Genomic DNA, 25,000 nt, shown 5'->3' with positions numbered 1-25,000 from the left:
CAGCTGATCAGTAACCATGGTTACTAAACTGCTCTCACCCATCAGCTGATTATTTTACCTGTGCACTGGTTCAGCTATAATGAAAACCTGGACTGTTGGGGGTACGTGAGGACTGGGGTTGAGAAACAATGTAGTAGGTCAACCGTCATAGACATATGTATATGCCAGCAACTCATGTTTTGTTGGTCAGGGGGAAAGCTAGTTATGTCATGTAACAATGTTCACAGCAAGCATATAAAAATATGCATGCACATAACTTACTTGCATTTTATTCAAATACTTTTATGCTTTTTGTTCCTGGTCCCGTTTGCTGTGATTAGGGACAAATGTAATGTGAGTTTCTACTCTCATATATGTAATCACTGTGTAGAATGTTGCAGGATCAATAAATCTTACCATATTGAAGTATGATTAGTTTCCAAACCAGTCTCAATTTAAGTTATGGTAAAAAATGATGAGGAATAAAACCCTATTGTGAATATAGTGACACATAATAGATCATTGCATAGGCCATCAGTACAGCAGTACATTCTCCCACAAACAACCTGAACTATCTTTATTTTCCACTAGAGCAGATGTCTATGGGTAAGAATATGCAAACAAGCTATAAAATGCTCACTCTTTGTTTCTTTAAATAGCAGTATAAACATTGATTGGACTGGCAGGAGGGACACTGTGCTTAAATTGGATATTTGAAGAAAAAGGGTTAGTATTAAACAGCTGATTTGCATATTCATACCCAGAGTCCTTGGTTTCAGTGAAAAACACTGGTAGGCTTTCTGTAGGGGAATGTACATATGGACTGTGCAATGTTTTAGAGCAAATGGCACACACAGGGGGTGACAACATTTCCCCCCTTATTTTTTTGGCATATAACAAATTGTGAACTTTGACCAGTACAGTCAGGGTGTTTTATCTAGTGATTATATTTAGAAAATGCCAGTGCTGTTAATGTGCGTTGGTTTATTTATGTGGCTAATTTCTATTAGTGTAAAAGTACTTATTATTATTTTATTTCATTGATTGAGCAGATAGTGTTTGTATTTGGCATCGGAGGAAATTCAGAATTCGGCATTCGTTTGCTAAACGAATGCTGAAGATGGCCGCAGGTAGCAGCATTTGGCTATATTCGCCGCCGAATATATTTGTGTGAAAATGCAACACACGAAAAGATATGTGCAAATCCACACTCATTACAAATTTTGCCCATGGCTAGTTTGTATCTGTTTGTTGACTTTGCTTTAATAATGTCTTCCAATATGGGTAATTTTAGTGTGTTTTTCAAATGCTCCCATATTGTAGACTGCATGCAATATAAAGGTTATCTCACCTGTGTTGCCCAGTAAATTGGGACCTCACTGCAGAGGACATTTACAGTGACACCCAGCTGTGAGCGATCTGCTTCATCCCCTTCCATAATGTCATAGGACATATCATTTTCACTTGTGGTGTTCTACAAAGAAAATAGATACTCGTAAAAACGGTATACAGAAAATATGTATTTATAACAAAATCTCTATGTATACAGAGCAAATCGCAGGAATATCAACTACTGTATAATTACAAGGGCAACATACAATTTAGAGAAAAGTAATTTGATTAAATACAAATATGAATCAACAGAGTATAAAATAACTATTATATTCTATGCCAGCTTTGTTTTGTGTCACTATACTGTTATAGACAAAAAAAAGTCCAATTTGAAATGAAGTGTATTGGCTGAAGAGATGATTCCAGCTTACACACACCATTTTTTTTTTTTTTTAAATTTGGCACATGAACATCCATTTATAAAAAATAAAACAAATTGTATCATATTTTAAAATACTATCTTTTAATTCTAGTACAAAAATAAATTTAAGTAAAATAAAAATGAGCACAGTGTTTCTTTTCAAGGGACATTCTAATACAATGATGTGCTCTTTTTATTAGAACATGTCACTTTTACATTTCACATCTTAGCTATGTACAAGGGGGTCACACTTATAGGCAACTCGGGAGCCACATGCGTTGCAGCTCTCGAGCAGAATCGGGCCTGTGATTGTCTGGTCATGAGACTGATCATGATTGCCTGACCAGCCATATCCTGTTTTAAAGATTCAATGCTTGTGGCTCCTGAATCAGATTTTACCTATGTGTTTTACCCCTTTATGGGGGTTAAACACATAATTATCTAGGGTCAGTAGATTGTGATATTTACTTTACTACAGTGTTCTCAAGCAAAGGCATGTGGGAGGAGAAGATATATATATATAGAAAATGTGCAATAAAACAGAATATTTTAATAAATATGTCATTCATAAGTCATTTATTTATGCATCATCTTGTCAGAATAATACTAATTGTACCTTTGACTGGAAGCGTTTGATCCCCTTTAAAATGTCTGTTATTTTTGGTGAATTATTGCTGGTCATATTCATAACATAGCATTTGTTACTGCTCATGCGTCTGAATGCAATGATTTTCTACAAGGAAAAAGTCACATTGAAAAATTAGGAAACATATTCAATATATTTTGCTTCTGTAACTTTTTTAAATTGAAAATAAGTTAGCATGTGGTAGGAATTAAAAATGTATCACACACACACACACACAGTTCAAAATATTAACACATTATTTAGTTTCATATACTGTATAATAAACCATAAGCACAGTGCAGCATAATTTAATCCATACACAGAAAATAAAAAATACAATCGGCTAGATTACGAGTTTTGTGGTAAGCTGAAAAAGCAGCGCTAACAGGTCCTAATGCTGCTTTTTCACTACCGCTGGTATTACGAGTCTTGCAGGTTTAGGGGCACCGCACACTTTTTTAGCCTTACCGCAAACCGACTTACGTAAATTTCGTAAACCCTTTTTTCTATGGGACTTCCATAGCGCCGGTATTACAAGTTTATCTTGGAGGCCAAAAAGTGAGCGGTACACCCTACCCCATCAAGATTCATACCGCATTTTAAAGTCAGTAGTTATGAGTTTTATGTTACACCACCGTAACATAAAACTCATAACTAAAGTGCTAAAAAGTACACTAACACCCATAAACTACCTATTAACCCCTAAACCGAGGCCCTCCCGAATCGCAAACACTATAATACATTTTTTAACCGCTAGTCTGCCGCTCCGGACATCGCCGCCACTAGAATAAACATATTAACCCCTAAACCTCTGCAATCCCGCCTCGCAAACACTAGTTAAATATTATTAACCCCTAATCTGCCTCCCCTAACATCACCGCCACCTACATTATACTTATTAACCCCTAATCTTCTGCTCCGGACATCGCCGCAAATATTTATTAACCCATAATCTGCTGCCTCCAACATCGCCGCCACCTACCTACATTTATTAACCCCTAATCTGCCATCCCCAACGTCGCCACCACTATTCTAAATTTATTAACCCTTTAAACCTAAGTCTAACCCAAAACCTAACACCCCCTAACATAAATAAATTTAAATAAATCTAAATAAAATTACTATCATTAACTAAATTATTTATATTTAAAACTAAATACTTACCTGTAAAATAAAACCTAAGCTAGCTACAATATAACTAATAGTTACATTGTAGCTAGCTTAGGTTTTATTTTTATTTTACAGGCAAGTTTGTATTTATTTTAACTAGGTAAAATAGTTATTAAATAGTTAATAACTATTTAGTAACTACCTAGCTAAAATAAATACAAATTGACCTGTAAAATAAAACCTAACCTAAGTTACACTAACACCTAACACTACACTACAATTAAATAAATGACCTACATTAAATACAATTAAATAAATTAAATTAGCTAAATCACAAAAAAACACCCCACTAAATTACAGAAAATAAAAAACAAATAACAAGATCTTTAAACTAATTACACCTAATCTAAGAGCCCAATCAAAATAAAAAAAGCCCCCCAAAATTAAAAAAAAACCCTAGCCTAAACTAAACTACCAATAGCCCTTAAAAAGGCATTTTGCAGGGCATTGCCCCAAAGAAATCAGCTCTTTTACCTGAAAAAAAAATACAAACAACCATCAACAGTAAACCCCACCACCCACACAACCAACCCCCCAAATAAAAGCCTAACTAAAAAAACCTAAGCTCCCCATTGCCCTGAAAAGGGCATTTGGATGGGCATTGCCCTTAAAAGGGCATATAGCTCTATTGCAGCCCAAAGCCCTAACCTAAAAAATAAACCCACCCAATACACCCTTAAAAAATCCTAACACTAACCCCCGAAGATTCACTTACTGTGAGAAGTCTTCATCCAAGCGGCAAGATGTCCTCAATGAAGCCGGCAGAAGTGGGGAGCTTAGGTTTTTTTAGTTAGGCTTTTATTTGGGGGGTTGGTTGTGTGGGTGGTGGGTTTTACTGTTGGGGGGCTTGTTTGTACTTTTTTTTACAGGTAAAAGAGCTGATTTCTTTGGGGCAATGCCCCGCAAAAGGCCCATTTAAGGGCTATTGGTAGTTTAATTTTAGGCTAGGGTTTTTATTTTTATTTTGGGGGGGCTGTTTTTATTTTGATAGGGCTCTTATATTAGGTGTAATTAGTTTAAAGATCTTGTAATTTGTTTTTTATTTTCTGTAATTTAGTGGGTTTTTTTGTGATTTAGCTAATTTAATTTAATTTATTTAATTGTATTTAATGTAGGTAATTTTTTTAATTGTAGTGTAGTGTTAGGTGTTAGTGTAACTTAAAGGGACACTCAAGTAAAAATTAAACTTTCATTATTCAGATAGAGCATGCAGTTTTAAACAACTTTCCAATTTACTTCCATTAACAAAATGTGCATAGTCTTTTTATATTAAAACTTTTTTAGTCGCCAGCCCCTACTGAGCATGTGCAAGAATAAGTGTGTATGCATTTGTGATTGGCTGATGGCTGTCACATGGTACGTGTATGCATTTCTAATTGGCTGATGGCTGTCACATGGTAAAGGGGGAGTGGAAATAGACATAACTTTTAAAATTGTCAGAAAAAAATCTAATACGCATTTAAAGTTTAGACTAAGTGCTATTGCATTGACTTGTTATCTTTTATTTGTTAATTATGCAAATCTACTTTGTTGACTGGTCCTTTAAGTTAGGTTTTATTTTACAGGTCAATTTCTATTTATTTTATCTAGGTAGTTATTAAATAGTTAATAACTATTTAGTAACTACTCTACCTAGTTAAAATAAATACAAACTTGCCTATAAAATAAAATTAAACCCTAAGCTAGCTACAATGTAACTATTAGTTATATTGTAGCTAGCTTAGGGTTTATTTTACAGGTAAGTATTTAGTTTTAAATAGGAATAATTTAGTTAATGATAGTAATTTTATTTAGATTTATTTAAATTATATTTAAGTTAGGGGGTCTTAGGGTTAGACTTAAGTTTAGGGGTTAATAAATTTAGAATAGTGGCGGCGACGTTGGGGGCGGCAGATTAGGGGTTAATAAATATAGGTAGATTGCGGCGACATTGGGGAAGGGAGAATAGGGGTTAATAAATATAATGTAGGTGTCGGCGATGTCGGGGCGGCAGATTAGGGGTTAATAAGTGTAAGATTAGGGGTGTTTAGACTCGGGGTTCATGTTAGGGTGTTAGGTGTAAACATAACTTTTGTTTCCCCATAGGAATCAATGGGGCTGCGTTACTGAGATTTACGCTGCTTTTTGCAGGCGTTACACATTTTCTCAGCCGGCTCTCCCCATTGATGTCTATGGGGAAATCGTACACAAGCACGTACGATCAGCTCACCGCTGACTTAAGCAGCGCTGGTATTGGAGTGCAGTGTGGAGCAAAATTTTGCTCTACGCTCACTTCTTGCCTTTAAACGCCGGGTTTGTAAAAACCTGTAATACCAGCGCAGTAGGTAAGTGAGCGGTGAGAATAAACTGCACGGTAGCACCGCACAGCTCTGAACGCAAAACTCGTAATCTGGCCGAAAGTTTCTTGGAGTTATGTTGTGATTAAAGAGACACTGAACAATATACTATTATATTCTTTACTGCACTGAAAACGGCATTTGTATGTAATGCAGATTTTGAAAGCTTTTGTTTATGTATAAATTAACCTATGACATCATATTTACTAGCAGTACACATAGAATACAATACATAATGGTCACTGTATGGTCACTAAATGACTGGCAGTACACATAGAATACAATACATAATGGTCACTGTATAGTCACTAAGTGACTGGCAGTACACATAGAATACAATACATAATGGTCACTGTATGGTCACTAAGTGACTGGCAGTACACATAGAATGCAATACATAATGGTCACTGTATGGTCACTAAATGACTGGCAGTACACATAGAATACAATACATAATGGTCACTGTATGGTCACTAAGTGACTGGCAGTACACATAGAGTACAATACATAATGGTCACTGTATGGTCACTAAGTGACTGGCAGTACACATAGAATACAATACATAATGGTCACTGTATGGTCACTAAGTGACTGGCAGTACACATAGAATACAATACATAATGTTCACTGTATGGTCACTAAGTGACTGGCAGTACACATAGAATACAATACACACTGGTCACTGTATGGTCACTAAGTGACTGGCTAGTACACATAGAATACAATACACACTGGTCACTGTATGGTCACTAAGTGACTGGCAGTACACATAGAATACAATACACACTGGTCACTGTATGGTCACTAAGTGACTGGCTAGTACACATAGAATACAATACACACTGGTCACTGTATGGTCACTAAGTGACTGGCAGTACACATAGAATACAATACACACTGGTCACTGTATGGTCACTAAGTGACTCGCAGTACACATAGAATACAATACATAATGGTCACTAAGTGACTGGCAGTACACATAGAATACAATACACACTGGTCACTGTATGGTCACTAAGTGACTGGCTAGTACACATAGAATACAATACACACTGGTCACTGTATGGTCACTAAGTGACTGGCAGTACACATAGAATACAATACACACTGGTCACTGTATGGTCACTAAGTGACTGGCAGTACACATAGAATACAATACATAATGGTCACTGTATGGTCACTAAGTGACTGGCAGTACACATAGAATACAATACACACTGGTCACTGTATGGTCACTAAGTGACTGGCAGTACACATAGAATACAATACATAATGGTCACTGTATGGTCACTAAGTGACTGGCAGTACACATAGAATACAATACATAATGGTCACTGTATGGTCACTAAGTGACTGGCAGTACACATAGAATACAATACACACTGGTCACTGTATGGTCACTAAGTGACTGGCAGTACACATAGAATACAATACATAATGGTCACTGTATGGTCACTAAGGCCTAGATTTAGAGTTCGGCGGTAAAAGGGCTGTTAACGCTCCGCGGGTTTTTTTCTGGCCGCACCATAAATTTAACTCTGGTATCGAGAGTTCAAACAAATGCTGCGTTAGGCTCCAAAAAAGGAGCGTAGAGCATTTTTACCGCAAATGCAACTCTCGATACCAGAGTTGCTTACGGACGCGGCCGGCCTCAAAAACGTGCTCGTGCACGATTCTCCCATAGGAAACAATGGGGCTGTTTGAGCTGAAAAAAAACCTAACACCTGCAAAAAAGCAGCGTTCAGCTCCTAACGCAGCCCCATTGTTTGCTATGCGGTAACCCTTCCTACGTCTGCACTTAACACTCTAACATGTACCCCGAGTCTAAACACCCCTAACCTTACACTTATTAACCCCTATTCTGCCGCCCCCGCTATCGCTGACCCCTGCATTACACTTTTAACCCCTAATCTGCCGCTCCGTAAACCGCCGCCACCTACGTTATCCTTATGTACCCCTAATCTGCTGCCCTAACATCGCCGACCCCTATGTTATATTTATTAACCCCTAATCTGCCCCCCACAACGTCGCCGACACCTACCTACACTTATTAACCCCTAATCTGCCGACCGGACCTGAGCGCTACTATAATAAAGTTATTAACCCCTAATCCGCCTCACTAACCCTATCATAAATAGTATTAACCCCTAATCTGCCCTCCCTAACATCGCCGACACCTACCTTCAATTATTAACCCCTAATCTGCCGACCGGAGCTCACCGCTATTCTAATAAATGTATTAACCCCTAAAGCTAAGTCTAACCCTAACACTAACACCCCCCTAAGTTAAATATAATTTTTATCTAACGAAATAAATTAACTCTTATTAAATAAATGATTCCTATTTAAAGCTAAATACTTACCTGTAAAATAAATCATAATATAGCTACAATATAAATTACATTTATATTATAGCTATTTTAGGATTAATATTTATTTTACAGGTAACTTTGTATTTATTTTAACCAGGTACAATAGCTATTAAATAGTTAAGAACTATTTAATAGTTACCTAGTTAAAATAATTACAAATTTACCTGTAAAATAAATCCTAACCTAAGATATAATTAAACCTAACACTACCCTATCAATAAAATAATTAAATAAACTACCTACAATTACCTACAATTAACCTAACACTACACTATCAATAAATTAATTAAACACAATTGCTACAAATAAATACAATTAAATAAACTATCTAAAGTACAAAAAATAAAAAAGAACTAAGTTACAGAAAATAAAAAAATATTTACAAACATAAGAAAAATATTACAACAATTTTAAACTAATTACACCTACTCTAAGCCCCCTAATAAAATAACAAAGACCCCCAAAATAAAAAATTCCTTACCCTATTCTAAATTTAAAAAGTTACAAGCTCTTTTACCTTACCAGCCCTGAACAGGGCCCTTTGCGGGGCATGCCCCAAGAATTTCAGCTCTTTTGCCTGTAAAAAAAAACATACAATACCCCCCCCCCAACATTACAACCCACCACCCACATACCCCTAATCTAACCCAAACCCCCCTTAAATAAACCTAACACTAAGCCCCTGATGATCTTCCTACCTTGTCTTCACCATGCCAGGTTCACCGATCCGTCCTGGCTCCAAGATCTTCATCCAACCCAAGCAGGGGCTAGACATCCACTGAAGAAGTCCAGAAGAGGGTCCAAAGTCTTCCTCCTATCCGGCAAGAAGAGGACATCCGGACCGGCAAACATCTTCTCCAAGCGGCATCTTCTATGTTCTTCCATCCGATGACGACCGGCTCCATCTTGAAGACCTCCAGCGCGGATCCATCCTCTTCTTCCGACGACTAGACGACGAATGACGGTTCCTTTAAGGGACGTCATCCAAGATGGCGTCCCTCGAATTCCGATTGGCTGATAGGATTCTATCAGCCAATCGGAATTAAGGTAGGAATTTTCTGATTGGCTGATGGAATCAGCCAATCAGAATCAAGATCAATCCGATTGGCTGATCCAATCAGCCAATCAGATTGAGCTCGCATTCTATTGGCTGATCGGAACAGCCAATAGAATGCGAGCTCAATCTGATTGGCTGATTGGATCAGCCAATCGGATTGATCTTGATTCTGATTGGCTGATTCCATCAGCCAATCAGAAAATTCCTACCTTAATTCCGATTGGCTGATAGAATCCTATCAGCCAATCGGAATTCGAGGGACGCCATCTTGGATGACGTCCCTTAAAGGAACCGTCATTCGTCGTCTAGTCGTCGGAAGAAGAGGATGGATCCGCGCTGGAGGTCTTCAAGATGGAGCCGGTCGTCATCGGATGGAAGAACATAGAAGATGCCGCTTGGAGAAGATGTTTGCCGGTCCGGATGTCCTCTTCTTGCCGGATAGGAGGAAGACTTTGGACCCTCTTCTGGACTTCTTCAGTGGATGTCTAGCCCCTGCTTGGGTTGGATGAAGATCTTGGAGCCAGGACGGATCGGTGAACCTGGCATGGTGAAGACAAGGAATGAAGATCATCAGGGGCTTAGTGTTAGGTTTATTTAAGGGGGGTTTGGGTTAGATTAGGGGTATGTGGGTGGTGGGTTGTAATGTTGGGGGGGGGGTATTGTATGTTTTTTTTTACAGGCAAAAGAGCTGAATTCTTTGGGGCATGCCCCGCAAAGGGCCCTGTTCAGGGCTGGTAAGGTAAAAGAGCTTGTAACTTTTTAAATTTAGAATAGGGTAAGGAATTTTTTATTTTGGGGGTCTTTGTTATTTTATTAGGGGGCTTAGAGTAGGTGTAATTAGTTTAAAATTGTTGTAATATTTTTCTTATGTTTGTAAATATTTTTTTATTTTCTGTAACTTAGTTCTTTTTTATTTTTTGTACTTTAGATAGTTTATTTAATTGTATTTATTTGTAGCAATTGTGTTTAATTAATTTATTGATAGTGTAGTGTTAGGTTAATTGTAGGTAATTGTAGGTAGTTTATTTAATTATTTTATTGATAGGGTAGTGTTAGGTTTAATTATATCTTAGGTTAGGATTTATTTTACAGGTAAATTTGTAATTATTTTAACTAGGTAACTATTAAATAGTTCTTAACTATTTAATAGCTATTGTACCTGGTTAAAATAAATACAAAGTTACCTGTAAAATAAATATTAATCCTAAAATAGCTATAATATAAATGTAATTTATATTGTAGCTATATTAGGATTTATTTTACAGGTAAGTATTTAGCTTTAAATAGGAATCATTTATTTAATAAGAGTTAATTTATTTCGTTAGATAAAAATTATATTTAACTTAGGGGGGTGTTAGTGTTAGGGTTAGACTTAGCTTTAGGGGTTAATACATTTATTAGAATAGCGGTGAGCTCCGGTCGGCAGATTAGGGGTTAATAATTGAAGGTAGGTGTCGGCGATGTTAGGGAGGGCAGATTAGGGGTTAATACTATTTATGATAGGGTTAGTGAGGCGGATTAGGGGTTAATAACTTTATTATAGTAGCGCTCAGGTCCGCTCGGCAGATTAGGGGTTAATAAGTGTAGGCAGGTGTCGGCGACGTTGTGGGGGGCAGATTAGGGGTTAATAAATATAACATAGGGGTCGGCGATGTTAGGGGCAGAAGATTAGGGGTACATAGGGATAACGTAGGTGGCGGCGATTTGCGGTCGGAAGATTAGGGGTTAATTATTTTAAGTAGCTTGCGGCGACGTTGTGTGGGGCAAGTTAGGGGTTAATAAATATAATATAGGGGTCGGCGGGGTTAGGGGCAGCAGATTAGGGGTACATAAGTATAACGTAGGTGGCGGTCGGCAGATTAGGGGTTAAAAATTTTAATCGAGTGGCGGCGATGTGGGGGGAGCTCGGTTTAGGGGTACATAGGTAGTTTATGGGTGTTAGTGTAGTTTAGGGTACAGTAGTTAAGAGCTTTATAAACCGGCGTTAGCCAGAAAGCTCTTAACTCCTGCTTTTTTCAGGCGGCTGGAATCTTGTCGTTAGAGCTCTAACGCTCACTGCAGAAACGACTCTAAATACCGGCGTTAGGAAGATCCCATTGAAAAGATAGGCTACGCAAATGGCGTAGGGGGATCTGCGGTATGGAAAAGTCGCGGCTGTAAAGTGAGCGTTAGACCCTTTAATCACTGACTCTAAATACCAGCGGTAGCCCAAAACCAGCGTTAGGAGCCTCTAACGCTGGTTTTGACGGCTACCGCCGAACTCTAAATCTAGCCGTAAGTGACTGGCAGTACACATAGAATACAATACATAATGGTCACTGTATGGTCACTAAATGACTGGCAGTACACATAAAATACAATACATAATGGTCACTGTATGGTCACTAAATGACTGGCAGTACACATAGAATACAATACATAATGGTCACTGTATGGTCACTGACGGCTAGATTTAGAGTTCGGCGGTAGCCGTCAAAACCAGCGTTAGAGGCTCCTAACGCTGGTTTTAGGCTACCGCCGGTATTTGGAGTCAGTGATTAAAGGGTCTAACGCTCACTTTACAGCCGCGACTTTTCCATACCGCAGATCCCCCTACGCCATTTGCGTAGCCTATCTTTTCAATGGGATCTTCCTAACGCCGGTATTTAGAGTCGTTTCTGCAGTGAGCGTTAGAGCTCTAACGACAAGATTCCAGCCGCCTGAAAATAGCAGGAGTTAAGAGCTTTCTGGCTAACGCCGGTTTATAAAGCTCTTAACTACTGTACCCTAAAGTACACTAACACCCATAAACTACCTATGTACCCCTAAACCGAGGTCCCCCCACATCGCCGCCACTCGATTAAAAATTTTAACCCCTAATCTGCCGACCGCCACCTACGTTATACTTATGTACCCCTAATCTGCTGCCCCTAACACCGCCGACCCCTGTATTATATCTATTAACCCCTAACTTGCCCCCCACAACGTCGCCGCAAGCTACTTAAAATAATTAACCCCTAATCTTCCGACCGCAAATCGCCGCCACCTACGTTATCCCTATGTACCCCTAATCTGCTACCCCTAACATCGCCGACCCCTATGTTATATTTATTAACCCCTAATCTGCCCCCCACAACGTCGCCGACACCTACCTACACTTATTAACCCCTAATCTGCCGAGCGGACCTGAGCGCTACTATAATAAAGTTATTAACCCCTAATCCGCCTCACTAACCCTATCATAAATAGTATTAACCCCTAATCTGCCCTCCCTAACATCGCCGACACCTACCTTCAATTATTAACCCCTAATCTGCCGACCGGAGCTCACCGCTATTCTAATAAATGTATTAACCCCTAAAGCTAAGTCTAACACTAACACCCCCCTAAGTTAAATATAATTTTTATCTAACGAAATAAATTAACTCTTATTAAATAAATGATTCCTATTTAAAGCTAAATACTTACCTGTAAAATAAATCCTAATATAGCTACAATATAATTTATAATTATATTATAGCTATTTTAGGATTAATATTTATTTTACAGGCAACTTTGTAATTATTTTAACCAGGTACAATAGCTATTAAATAGTTAATAACTATTTAATAGTTACCTAGTTAAAATAATAACAAATTTACCTGTAAAATAAATCCTAACCTAAGATATAATTAAACCTAACACTACCCTATCAATAAAATAATTAAATAAACTACCTACAATTACCTACAATTAACCTAACACTACACTATCAATAAATTAATTAAACACAATTGCTACAAATAAATAAAATTAAATAAACTATCTAAAGTAAAAAAAATAAAAAAGAACTAAGTTACAGAAAATAATAAAATATTTACAAAGATAAGAAAAATATTACAACAATTTTAAACTAATTACACCTACTCTAAGCCCCCTAATAAAATAACAAAGCCCCCCAAAATAAAAAATTCCCTACCCTATTCTAAAATACAAATATTACAAGCTCTTTTACCTTACCAGCCCTGAACAGGGCCCTTTGCGGGGCATGCCCCAAGAATTTCAGCTCTTTTGCCTGTAAAAAAAAACATACAATACCCCCCCCCAACATTACAACCCACCACCCACATACCCCTAATCTAACCCAAACCCCCCTTAAATAAACCTAACACTACCCCCCTGATGATCTTCCTACCTTGTCTTCACCATGCCAGGTTCACCGATCCGTCCTGGCTCCAAGATCTTCATCCAACCCAAGCGGGGGCTAGACATCCACTGAAGAAGTCCAGAAGAGGGTCCAAAGTCTTCCTCCTATCCGGCAAGAAGAGGACATCCGGACCGGCAAACATCTTCTCCAAGCGGCATCTTCTATCTTCTTCCATCCGATGACGACCGGCTCCATCTTGAAGACCTCCAGCGCGGATCCATCCTCTTCTTCCGACGACTAGACGACGAATGACGGTTCCTTTAAGGGACGTCATCCAAGATGGCGTCCCTCGAATTCCGATTGGCTGATAGGATTCTATCAGCCAATCGGAATTAAGGTAGGAATTTTCTGATTGGCTGATGGAATCAGCCAATCAGAATATAGTTCAATCCGATTGGCTGATCCAATCAGCCAATCAGATTGAGCTCGCATTCTATTGGCTGTTCCGATCAGCCAATAGAATGCGAGCTCAATCTGATTGGCTGATTGGATCAGCCAATCGGATTGAACTTGATTCTGATTGGCTGATTCCATCAGCCAATCAGAAAATTCCTACCTTAATTCCGATTGGCTGATAGAATCCTATCAGCCAATCGGAATTCGAGGGACGCCATCTTGGATGACGTCCCTTAAAGGAACCGTCATTCGTCGTCTAGTCGTCGGAAGAAGAGGATGGATCCGCGCTGGAGGTCTTCAAGATGGAGCCGGTCGTCATCGGATGGAAGAAGATAGAAGATGCCGCTTGGAGAAGATGTTTGCCGGTCCGGATGTCCTCTTCTTGCCGGATAGGAGGAAGACTTTGGACCCTCTTCTGGACTTCTTCAGTGGATGTCTAGCCCCCGCTTGGGTTGGATGAAGATCTTGGAGCCAGGACGGATCGGTGAACCTGGCATGGTGAAGACAAGGTAGGAAGATCATCAGGGGGGTAGTGTTAGGTTTATTTAAGGGGGGTTTGGGTTAGATTAGGGGTATGTGGGTGGTGGGTTGTAATGTTGGGGGGGGGGGTATTGTATGTTTTTTTTTACAGGCAAAAGAGCTGAAATTCTTGGGGCATGCCCCGCAAAGGGCCCTGTTCAGGGCTGGTAAGGTAAAAGAGCTTGTAATATTTGTATTTTAGAATAGGGTAGTGAATTTTTTATTTTGGGGGGCTTTGTTATTTTATTAGGGGGCTTAGAGTAGGTGTAATTAGTTTAAAATTGTTGTAATATTTTTCTTATGTTTGTAAATATTTTATTATTTTCTGTAACTTAGTTCTTTTTTATTTTTTGTACTTTAGATAGTTTATTTAATTTTATTTATTTGTAGCAATTGTGTTTAATTAATTTATTGATAGTGTAGTGTTAGGTTAATTGTAGGTAATTGTAGGTAGTTTATTTAATTATTTTATTGATAGGGTAGTGTTAGGTTTAATTATATCTTAGGTTAGGATTTATTTTACAGGTAAATTTGTTATTATTTTAACTAGGTAACTATTAAATAGTTCTTAACTATTTAATAGCTATTGTACCTGGTTAAAATAATTACAAAGTTGCCTGTAAAATAAATATTAATCCTAAAATAGCTATAATATAATTATAATTTATATTGTAGCTATATTAGGATTTATTTTACAGGTAAGTATTTAGCTTTAAATAGGAATCATTTATTTAATAAGAGTTAATTTATTTCGTTAGATAAAAATTATATTTAACTTAGGGGGGTGTTAGTGTTAGGGTTAGACTTAGCTTTAGGGGTTAATACATTTATTAGAATAGCGGTGAGCTCCGGTCGGCAGATTAGGGGTTAATAATTGAAGGTAGGTGTCGGCGATGTTAGGGAGGGCAGATTAGGGGTTAATACTATTTATGATAGGGTTAGTGAGGCGGATTAGGGGTTAATAACTTTATTATAGTAGCGCTCAGGTCCGCTCGGCAGATTAGGGGTTAATAAGTGTAGGCAGGTGTCGGCGACGTTGTGGGGGGCAGATTAGGGGTTAATAAATATAACATAGGGGTCGGCGATGTTAGGGCAGCAGATTAGGGGTACATAGGGATAACGTAGGTGGCGGCGGTTTACGGAGCGGCAGATTAGGGGTTAAAAGTGTAATGCAGGGGTCAGCGATAGCGGGGGCGGCAGATTAGGAGTTAATAAGTGTAAGGTTAGGGGTGTTTAGACTCGGGGTACATGTTAGGGTGTTAGGTGCAGACGTAGGAAGTGTTTCCCCATAGGAAACAATGGGGCTGCGTTAGGAGCTGAACGCTGCTTTTTTGCAGGTGTTAGGTTTTTTTTCAGCTCAAACAGCCCCATTGTTTCCTATGGGAGAATCGTGCACGAGCACGTTTTTGAGGCTGGCCGCGTCCGTAAGCAACTCTGGTATCGAGAGTTGCATTTGCGGTAAAAATGCTCTACGCTCCTTTTTTGGAGCCTAACGCAGCATTTGTTTGAACTCTCGATACCAGAGTTAAATTTATGGTGCGGCCAGAAAAAAACCCGCGGAGCGTTAACAGCCCTTTTACCGCCGAACTCTAAATCTAGGCCTAAATGACTGGCAGTACACATAGAATACAATACATAATGGTCACTGTATGGTCACTAAGTGACTGGCAGTACACATAGAATACAATACATAATGGTCACTGTATGGTCACTAAGTGACTGGCAGTACACATAGAATACAATACACACTGGTCACTGTATGGTCACTAAGTGACTGGCAGTACACATAGAATACAATACATAATGGTCACTGTATGGTCACTAAGTGACTGGCTAGTACACACATGATTTTTGGAATTACTATTATGGACGACACAAAGGGACTGTCTAACTGTTCAATTACCCCCAAACACAAAAAAACAAAAAACGTTTATTTGAAAACAATTTTTTACCATCTTAAAATGCAAAAAAAAAAAAAGCACTACTTGATTTTATGCACTTTACACATTAAATAAAAGAGGTTATAATTTTATGACTATGAATTTAAAGGAACATGAAACCCATTTTGTTTCTTTTGTAATATAAAGAGAACATGCAATTTTAAACAACTTTCATATTTACTTTTATTATCTAATTTGTTTTGTTCTCTTGTTATTTTTTTTTAAAGCATACCTAGTTAGGCTCATGAGCTGCTGATTGGTGGTTGCACACATAAGTCTTATGCTATTGAATCACCGTGTGCATTGCTGTTTTTTCAACAAGGGATACGAAGAGAATCAAGTAAATTAGATAAAATAAGTAAATCGGACTGTTGTTTAAAATTGTATTCCCTATCTGAATCATGAAGGAAAAAAAATTGGTTTCCTGTCCCTTTATTTTATATAGTTGGAAATTAAGTCAATACTTTTTACTTACATGTTTGTAGTCATATACAATAGTGGATGAGACATTATTGGCATTGACGTAAAATGCTGCAACATTTTCCTCTTCATTCACCATTATAGTTTGCTGCACTCTTTCTCCACTCTTGTCATGGAAAGCCATTTCTACAATCTGTAAAGCAACACAAAATCGCATCAGTAGGACATAATGTCACTTAAATCTATGGACAATAACAATCGGCTAGATTACGAGTCTTGCGTTATGAGTAAAAAAGCAGCGTTAAGCCTCATAACGCTGCTTTTTTAATACCGCTGCTATTACGAGTCTTGTAGATACAGCTGTCCCGCACACTTTTTTGGCCATACCGCAAATCAACTTACGCAATAGTTTATTTTCAATGGGACGTCCATAGCGCCGGTATTACAAGCTTTTTTTTTTTTTTTTAGGCTAAAAAGTGAGCGGTATAGCCTATCCTGCAAGATTCGTAACGCATTCTAAAGTCAGTAGTTATGAGTTTTACACTACAAAGCCGTAGCATAAAACTCATAACTAAAGTGCTAAAATTACACTAACACCCATAAACTACCTATTAACCCCTAAACCGAGGCCCTCCCGCATCGCAAACACTAAAATAAAATTATTAACCCCTAATCTGCCGCTCCTGAAATTGTTGCCACTATAATAAATATATTAACCCCTAAACCGCCGCACTCCCGCCTCGCAAACATTAGTTAAATATTTAGGGGTAAATAATACACATATATTCGTTTGTGTAATCCATGTGTACACGACTCTAATCAAAACAGAATACACATGTATTAGTTTGTGTGATCCACGTGTACACGTGTTATTTAATTGGCACTCTAATCAAAACAGAATACACGTATTAGCAAAAATGTATCTAGTAAACACTATCATTGTTTTGATATAAATTTTACCCTGTACAGAATCTACAAAGTGAATGCTTGTAAAGTGCCTGCACCAACATTTAAAGACTGCATCTGTTCAAAGGGCAGGGGCCCATACAATATGCATTGATGATCATGTGTATTGCATTAATGCCAGCTTATTGGCCAGGGCATGAGTGTGGCTGAATATGGATGTATTCTCCGTTTGCTCTGTAAACAGTAACAATTATGGAAGATATATGAGAGAGCAACTGCTGAAGTAAACTTTGTTGTGTGTGTATGTCTATATTTATATATATATAAAAAGCAAGAAAAAGTCACAGCGCACTATAAGTGGTAGATCTCTATCTAAACAGATTATAATCAATCGATCAATAAATCAATCACAGTGCACAAATACACAATCTGACCAAGTGATGGATACAGTGTGAGAAACAGGTATATGTAATGGAAATATCGATACACCCCAAAACCCTGTAAGATCAATAAATGTAGAATAAGTACTAATAAAGTGAATATAAGAACAAAGTCCAAAAGTAAAATTCCAAAAGAATAGAGTTAGTTCCCAGAAAAGGAATCTCCAGATTCAGAGGAAAGTGAAATCCCAGCACCGGTCACACGAAATACTCAGACAAAACCTCAATCATATGAGGTAAGGAATCGGCATCAGGGGGAGGGAACTGGCGCCCACACAAAGTCCTGTGAAGTTTACCCAGCGATGTAGCAGGGATACTAATATCAATCCTCATGAGACAAAAACATCAAGAAAGATACATAGTATAATACTGTTTTATTGGTTGATAAAATAATTGTTAGACAAATGCAAATAAGTGTGACCTATAGAAAACGGTACTCAAACTTTCAGGCCTCAATACAGTATGAGGTATAATATGCGCATCTTAAAAACATTTATACGTGTACATAAAACCGATCCAAAATACCAACAGGAGGTCTGGAACCACAAATCCGGGTAGCAGTATCGCAAATACAATAATAGATAAAAATAAAACTTGTATTTGCGATACCGCTACCCGGATTTGTGGTTCTAGACCTCCTTTTGGATTGCTTTTATGTACATATATGGATGCTTTTATGTACACGTATAAATGTTTTGAAGATACGCAAATGATACTTCATACTGTATTGAGGTCTGAAAGTGTTAGTACCGTTTCTATAGGTCACACTTATTTGCATTTGTCTAACAATTATTTTATCAACCAATAAAATGGTATTATACTATGGGAATGGTATTATACTATGTTACTATATATAACATGCCCCGTGTTTTTGGCGAGCCTTCAGTCTCTCCAGAAACACAAGTTATGAAGCAGGGTCACAAGAACTGCTTGTGCAATGATAAATGCAGAGAGCGTATGCTGTCGGCATTTATCAATGTGCAGCGGACATGATCTGTAATATCGGATCATGTCCGCTTGCACCTTCTTAAATAGGCCCCTTTGTATTTTTCTTGACGTTTTTGTCTCCCGAGGATTGATATTAGTATCCTTGCTACATCGCTGGGTAAACTTCGCAGGACTTTGTCTGGGCGCAAGTTCCCTCCCCTTGATGCCGTTTCCTTACATCATACGATTGAGGTTTTGTCTGACTATTTCGTGTGACCGGTGCTGGGATTTCACTTTCCTCTGGAGATTCCTTTACTGGGAACTAACTCTATCTTTTGGAATTTTACTTTTGGACTTTGTTCTTATATTCACTTTATTAGTACTTATTCTACATTTATTGATTTGATAGGGTATTGGGGTGTATCAATATTTCCATTACATATACCTGTTTCTCACACTGTATCCATCGCTTGGGCAGATTGTGTATTTGTGCACTGTGATTGATTTATTGATCAATTGATTATAATCTGTTTAGATAGAGATCTACCATTTATAGTGGGCTGTGACTTTTTCTTGCTTTTTTCTGTTTTTGTATAGATGGGAGACTGTTTATAAGGGCAGTTTCCACATATATTTTGTCTGTATAGCTGCCTATGGTGATACACTCTGTTTATTACAGTGTACATTTTGTTTTCCACACTTTAAAGGGACACTGAACCCACATTTTTTCTTTTGTGATTTAGATAGAGCATGACATTTTAAGCAACTTTCTAATTTACTCCTATTATCAAATTTTCTTTATTCTCTTGGTATCTTTATTTGAAATGCAAGAATCTAGGTTTAGATGCCGGCCCATTTTTGGTGAACAACCTGGATTGTCCTTGCTGATTGGTGAAAAAAATTCATCCACCAATCAAAAAGTGCTGTCCAGAGTTCTTAACCCAAAAAAGCTTAGATGGCTTTTATTTCAAATAAAGATAGCAAGAGAACTAAGAAAAATTGATAATAGGAGTAAATTAGAAAGTTGCTTAAAATTGCTGCTCTATGTGAATCACAAAAGAAAAAAATGGGTACAGTGTCCCTTTAAGCTTTATAGGGATTTGTAGGGGGTGTATTTTATTATACACCCTCAGATTAATTTGCGAGTATCGTCTCTATCCTTTGAGATATATATATATATATATACTGTACACACAAAAAGAAAATGATTAACCTGTTAAAACACAAACAATAATAAATGAAACAAAAAACAATGTGCTACTGCAAAAAGGATATGTCCAAAAAAGTCAATTGGAGACTAAATCCCAACTCCATGTGCATAAGTGATCCCAGGGATTACTTCTCAGTGGAAATAAATGCTGCAGTTGAATGCTGCCAATGGTGAAGTCCTGTGAGACTACAGGGTTAATTCACATGTAAGTTGTATACTCACATACTGCAGAGCTTCCCATCAAGCTCTAGATATAAAAGCAATGGGAGACTCCAGCAGGAGCAGATAGAAGTGAACTCAGATGAATGTAAAAACAGTTTATTAAAACGTTAAAATCACAGGGGTTTACAGAGAACAACCACAGCTAGAACATCCGTATATTACACAGACTGTAAATTGTAAACAATGTCTATGATTAAGGTTTGCGGTTCAGAAGGTTGGTCTCCGCCCACAACGTGACATCACACAGAAAAAGCCAAGTGACTATTTGGTGAAACGATTGTTGACTTTTGAGCATGTGTAGAGTTTGATGTGATGCTCAGCAGTATGTGAGTATACAACTTACATGTGAATTAACCCTGTACTCTCACAGGACTTCACCATTGGCAGCATTGATCTGTTTTATTTGAGGTTAACCCTTGGAGTTGGACTGCAGCATTCATTTCCACAGTCTGAGAAGTAATCCCTGGGATCACTTATGCACATTTGGAGTTGGGATTTAGTCACACTGTTTTATATATATATATAAATAAATCAATAAAACATTTTTGCATAGGAAATTAGCACATCTAGGCAAGTATCCCTGCTTGCTTTTCCCCAATAAAACCCCATATACATTGTTACCAATGCACAAGAGGATTCTGGGTAAGATATGCAAATTAGATATGCAAAATCTAAAAAAAAATACTGTTTTAACACAGCGATCCCTTAATAGGGTTAGTGCAGCTATTAAGGGATCGCTGTGTTAAAACAGTATTTGAAGCCATTTTTTTTTTTAAATTTTGCATATCTAATTTGTATATCTTACCCAGAATCCTCTTACCCAGAATCCTCTTGTGCATTGGTAACAATGTATATGGAGTTTTATTGGGGAAAAGCAAGCGGGGATACTTGCCTAGATGTTCTAATTTCCTATGCAAAAATGTTGCTAAATAACATCAAGGGCTCGATTTATTAAAGCTGAGATGGACAGGGGAGAATTTCGCCGCAGAAAATTACCATTGCATGCGAGCGCTATTTTGCACTTGCATGCAATCCCGCCCTCTGCCCACGCACAGCCAATCATGCACGGGCAGGAGCTGTCAATCTCCTCTGTCGGACTAGACCGCAGAGATTGAATTTCGCCACCTTAGAGGTGGCGAAGAGGTTAGGGAAGCAGCGGTCTGGTGAGAACTTGCAGCCGTAGGGCTTTGATTAATCGAGCCCCAAATGTATAGCAACTGAAAAGCCGGATCCGGTTTAAATCCTAGTGGATTCTCAAATTAAAGTAGGCACTCAGAGAAAGGATCCAACACCTTTTATTGCATACCCAAATGCTATCACTCCATAAAGTTTCGGCCCCACACAGAAGCCTTGTTCATATGGAAGCATATGTTTTTTGCTTCCATGTGAACAAGGCCTCAGTGTGAGGCTGAAACGTTATGGAGTCATAGCATTTGGGTATGCAATAAAAGGTGTTGGATCCTTTCTCTGAGTGCCTACTTTTATTTGAGAATCCACTTGGATTTACACCAGATCTGAATTTTCAGATACTAAACATTTGTGTGTGTGTGTGTGTATATATATATATATATATATATATATATATATATATATATATATATATATATATATATATATATATATATATATATATATATATATAATCTCAATCTAAAGGGTAGTAGATTCAGGAGTAATTTGAGGAAGCATTTCTTTACAGAAAGAGTGATTGATTTATGGAATAAACTTCCTCAAGAGGTAGTAGCAACAAACACTGTGGGGGACTTTAAAAATGCATGGGACAAGCATAAGGCTAACCTACAAACTAGATACGTTTATACTGTTAGGTAATATCGGGCAGACTTGCTGGGCCTATGGCTCTTATCTGCCGTCAATATCTATGTTTCTATGTTTCTATATATATATATATATATCCTCTCCAAGAACACAGGCACTCACTGGTCTTTATAAAAGGTAATCCTTTATTCAATCCATTAAAACGATAATAATACTGTTACAGAAGCATTAGTTATTTTGTTGTGAAGAGCTTATTTCCCAGCAGCAATGCCTGAACCAGCAAGCCAGCGCCTAAGAAGGGCTCCAAGAAAACCGTAACAAGTATCATTTCATAAAGAGTTAACTCTTTTTTTTCAGCTTTTAGAAACTATTGTCTAATCACCTCTGGAGCCAGACTGGTAATTGATAAGATGAACTTGTAAACTTGTTATCTTAAGTACTGTAATCCTATTGTGGCCTGTCAAAGGACAGTGCTCTCTATCTAAATGTGTGATGGGGGATTTTGTGCTTCCCCCCCTCTCCCCCTGGGAGTGCCCTGTGTGCATGTAACCTTAATAAAAAGCAGGCTGGGCATCCCAGTCCTGAGTTCTTGTTTGACCCTCAATCGCAGCGTTGACTCGTTTTTGTGGGCAGAAGGGTATCCTAGCGGTACTGCAGCTAAGGGAGATTATTCTATATTTGCGAGACTCATATAGAATACTATGGAAAGCAGCTTCTCCCCTCTTTAGCAATAGGGATCCAGGCTACTAAGCGGTCCATCTCTCAGCGAGACTAAGGGTAACCGTAACAAATACCATGACGTTTCGGCACAACATTGTGCCTTTATCAAATGTATCAAAATATTAAAAGCTTCATACCTAACTTACCCCAAGTCACCACTTAAATACTGCTGGAGTATAGCACCTGCCGTCAACTCATTGTGTGTAAAGTCGGCGTCTGACGTCATCAGGGATCGCTAGACTGTGCGCCCTGTGAGATCGTGATGCCGACGTTGCCATAGCAACATGTAAACTATACACGGTTACCCGGCAGCTATGCAATAAACCAACAGCTATATTTGCTAATCGAGTGTGTCGCCGATTACATGTGTGAGCGGAGATCCCCATACCTATAACAATGGGACAAAATGCCGCTGATCCCCAAACTATTGGATAAAGAACAATATCTGTATCGGCGCAACGCTCCCAGCAAATAATACTAAAAACAGAGTGCATAAAAAACAGAAATGTGTTTAAAAAGGTGCATCTATATAACATTGTATCTATATCATAGTAAGTGAAAAATATCACAAAAGCTTTTAATGTCATAGAGACAAAAAACTACCTACATTTACATGTAGAATGAAATATTAGCTAACAGTCATGCCCACTAGTATTATGGTAGAAACATAGGAACAATATGCGAGAGATAATTATACGTCCATTTACTGAAACCCATATGCTACATCAGATTAGATCTGTGTACTCAGATTATGTAACCAGGATAGAATTTATCTAGTAGAAGGGACTAAAGTCCAGCGATGTATTGAGGCCATATGGAGCGATGGTATTTAACCTGTAGATCCACTTGGTTTCACATTGTAGTAACAGGTTCCCCCTGTCACCTCCCCTTGGGAGTGGGGGTATATGATCTATAAGCATTGTGCGTAAACTGGAAACCGCATGCTTATATTGGATGCAATGCCTGGCTACTGGTTGTTCTGATTCTCCAGTACGTAGGGCCTCCCGTATTGCACACCGGTGATTTGCCATACGTTCGCGGAAGGTTGTTACTGTTTTGCCGATATATACCCTGGAACATGGGCAAATGATCATGTATACTACATATATGCTGGTGCAGGTAAGGCGATGTCTGATGTCGAATCTTCTGTTGCTATGAGGATGTTGGAACGAGTTGCCCCTAAGCATACCATTGCAGGTCACACATCCAGAGCAGGGAAAGCAGCCCATTTTCGTGGGTTTAAGCCAAGTATCCTTTTTGTAGTTCTTTATTGGATCTGACTTAACCAATATATCCCTTAGATTATTTGCTCTACGGTATGCTATTCTGGGGGCAGTCACCCTCCCAAAAGGTAGTGTGGGATCACTGCCTACCACAGGCCAATGTCTCCGTACCGCATCAGCGAGGTGTCTCGAATCTGATGTGTATGTAGTTACCATATTGATCCGATTAGGGTCTGATTTAGTTGTCCCTTGTCTATTTTCCAGATTGGTGGGATCCATAAGATCATTACGTGCCTTCTTATGGATACCACCAATCTGGAAAATAGACAAGGGACAACTAAATCAGACCCTAATCGGATCAATATGGTAACTACATACACATCAGATTCGAGACACCTCGCTGATGCGGTACGGAGACATTGGCCTGTGGTAGGCAGTGATCCCACACTACCTTTTGGGAGGGTGACTGCCCCCAGAATAGCATACCGTAGAGCAAATAATCTAAGGGATATATTGGTTAAGTCAGATCCAATAAAGAACTACAAAAAGGATACTTGGCTTAAACCCACGAAAATGGGCTGCTTTCCCTGCTCTGGATGTGTGACCTGCAATGGTATGCTTAGGGGCAACTCGTTCCAACATCCTCATAGCAACAGAAGATTCGACATCAGACATCACCTTACCTGCACCAGCATATATGTAGTATACATGATCATTTGCCCATGTTCCAGGGTATATATCGGCAAACCGGTAACAACCTTCCGCGAACGTATGGCAAATCACCGGTGTGCAATACGGGAGGCCCTACGTACTGGAGAATCAGAACAACCAGTAGCCAGGCATT

At 38.4% G+C, this 25,000-nt stretch overlaps 1 protein-coding gene across 1 annotated transcript in view; it reads right to left on the bottom strand.

Annotated features, from left to right (window-relative positions):
* Nucleotides 1–25,000, bottom strand: part of LOC128639027 (pulmonary surfactant-associated protein C-like) — a 54,075-nt gene that overhangs the window by 420 nt on the left and 28,655 nt on the right. The window contains exons 4-6 of the mRNA XM_053691167.1: nucleotides 16,788–16,925; nucleotides 2,349–2,465; nucleotides 1,331–1,453 (exon numbers count right to left, since the gene is read on the bottom strand). Coding sequence (XP_053547142.1) covers nucleotides 1,331–1,453; nucleotides 2,349–2,465; nucleotides 16,788–16,925 — 378 coding nt within the window. The remainder of the gene's footprint in view (nucleotides 1–1,330; nucleotides 1,454–2,348; nucleotides 2,466–16,787; nucleotides 16,926–25,000) is intronic.

The sequence above is a fragment of the Bombina bombina genome, chromosome 8 (genome assembly GCF_027579735.1).
Source record: "Bombina bombina isolate aBomBom1 chromosome 8, aBomBom1.pri, whole genome shotgun sequence".
NCBI classification, from domain to species: Eukaryota; Metazoa; Chordata; class Amphibia; order Anura; family Bombinatoridae; genus Bombina; species Bombina bombina.
The sequence above is the reverse complement of the archived record's forward strand: the minus strand, read 5'-3'. Positions and strand labels throughout refer to the sequence as shown.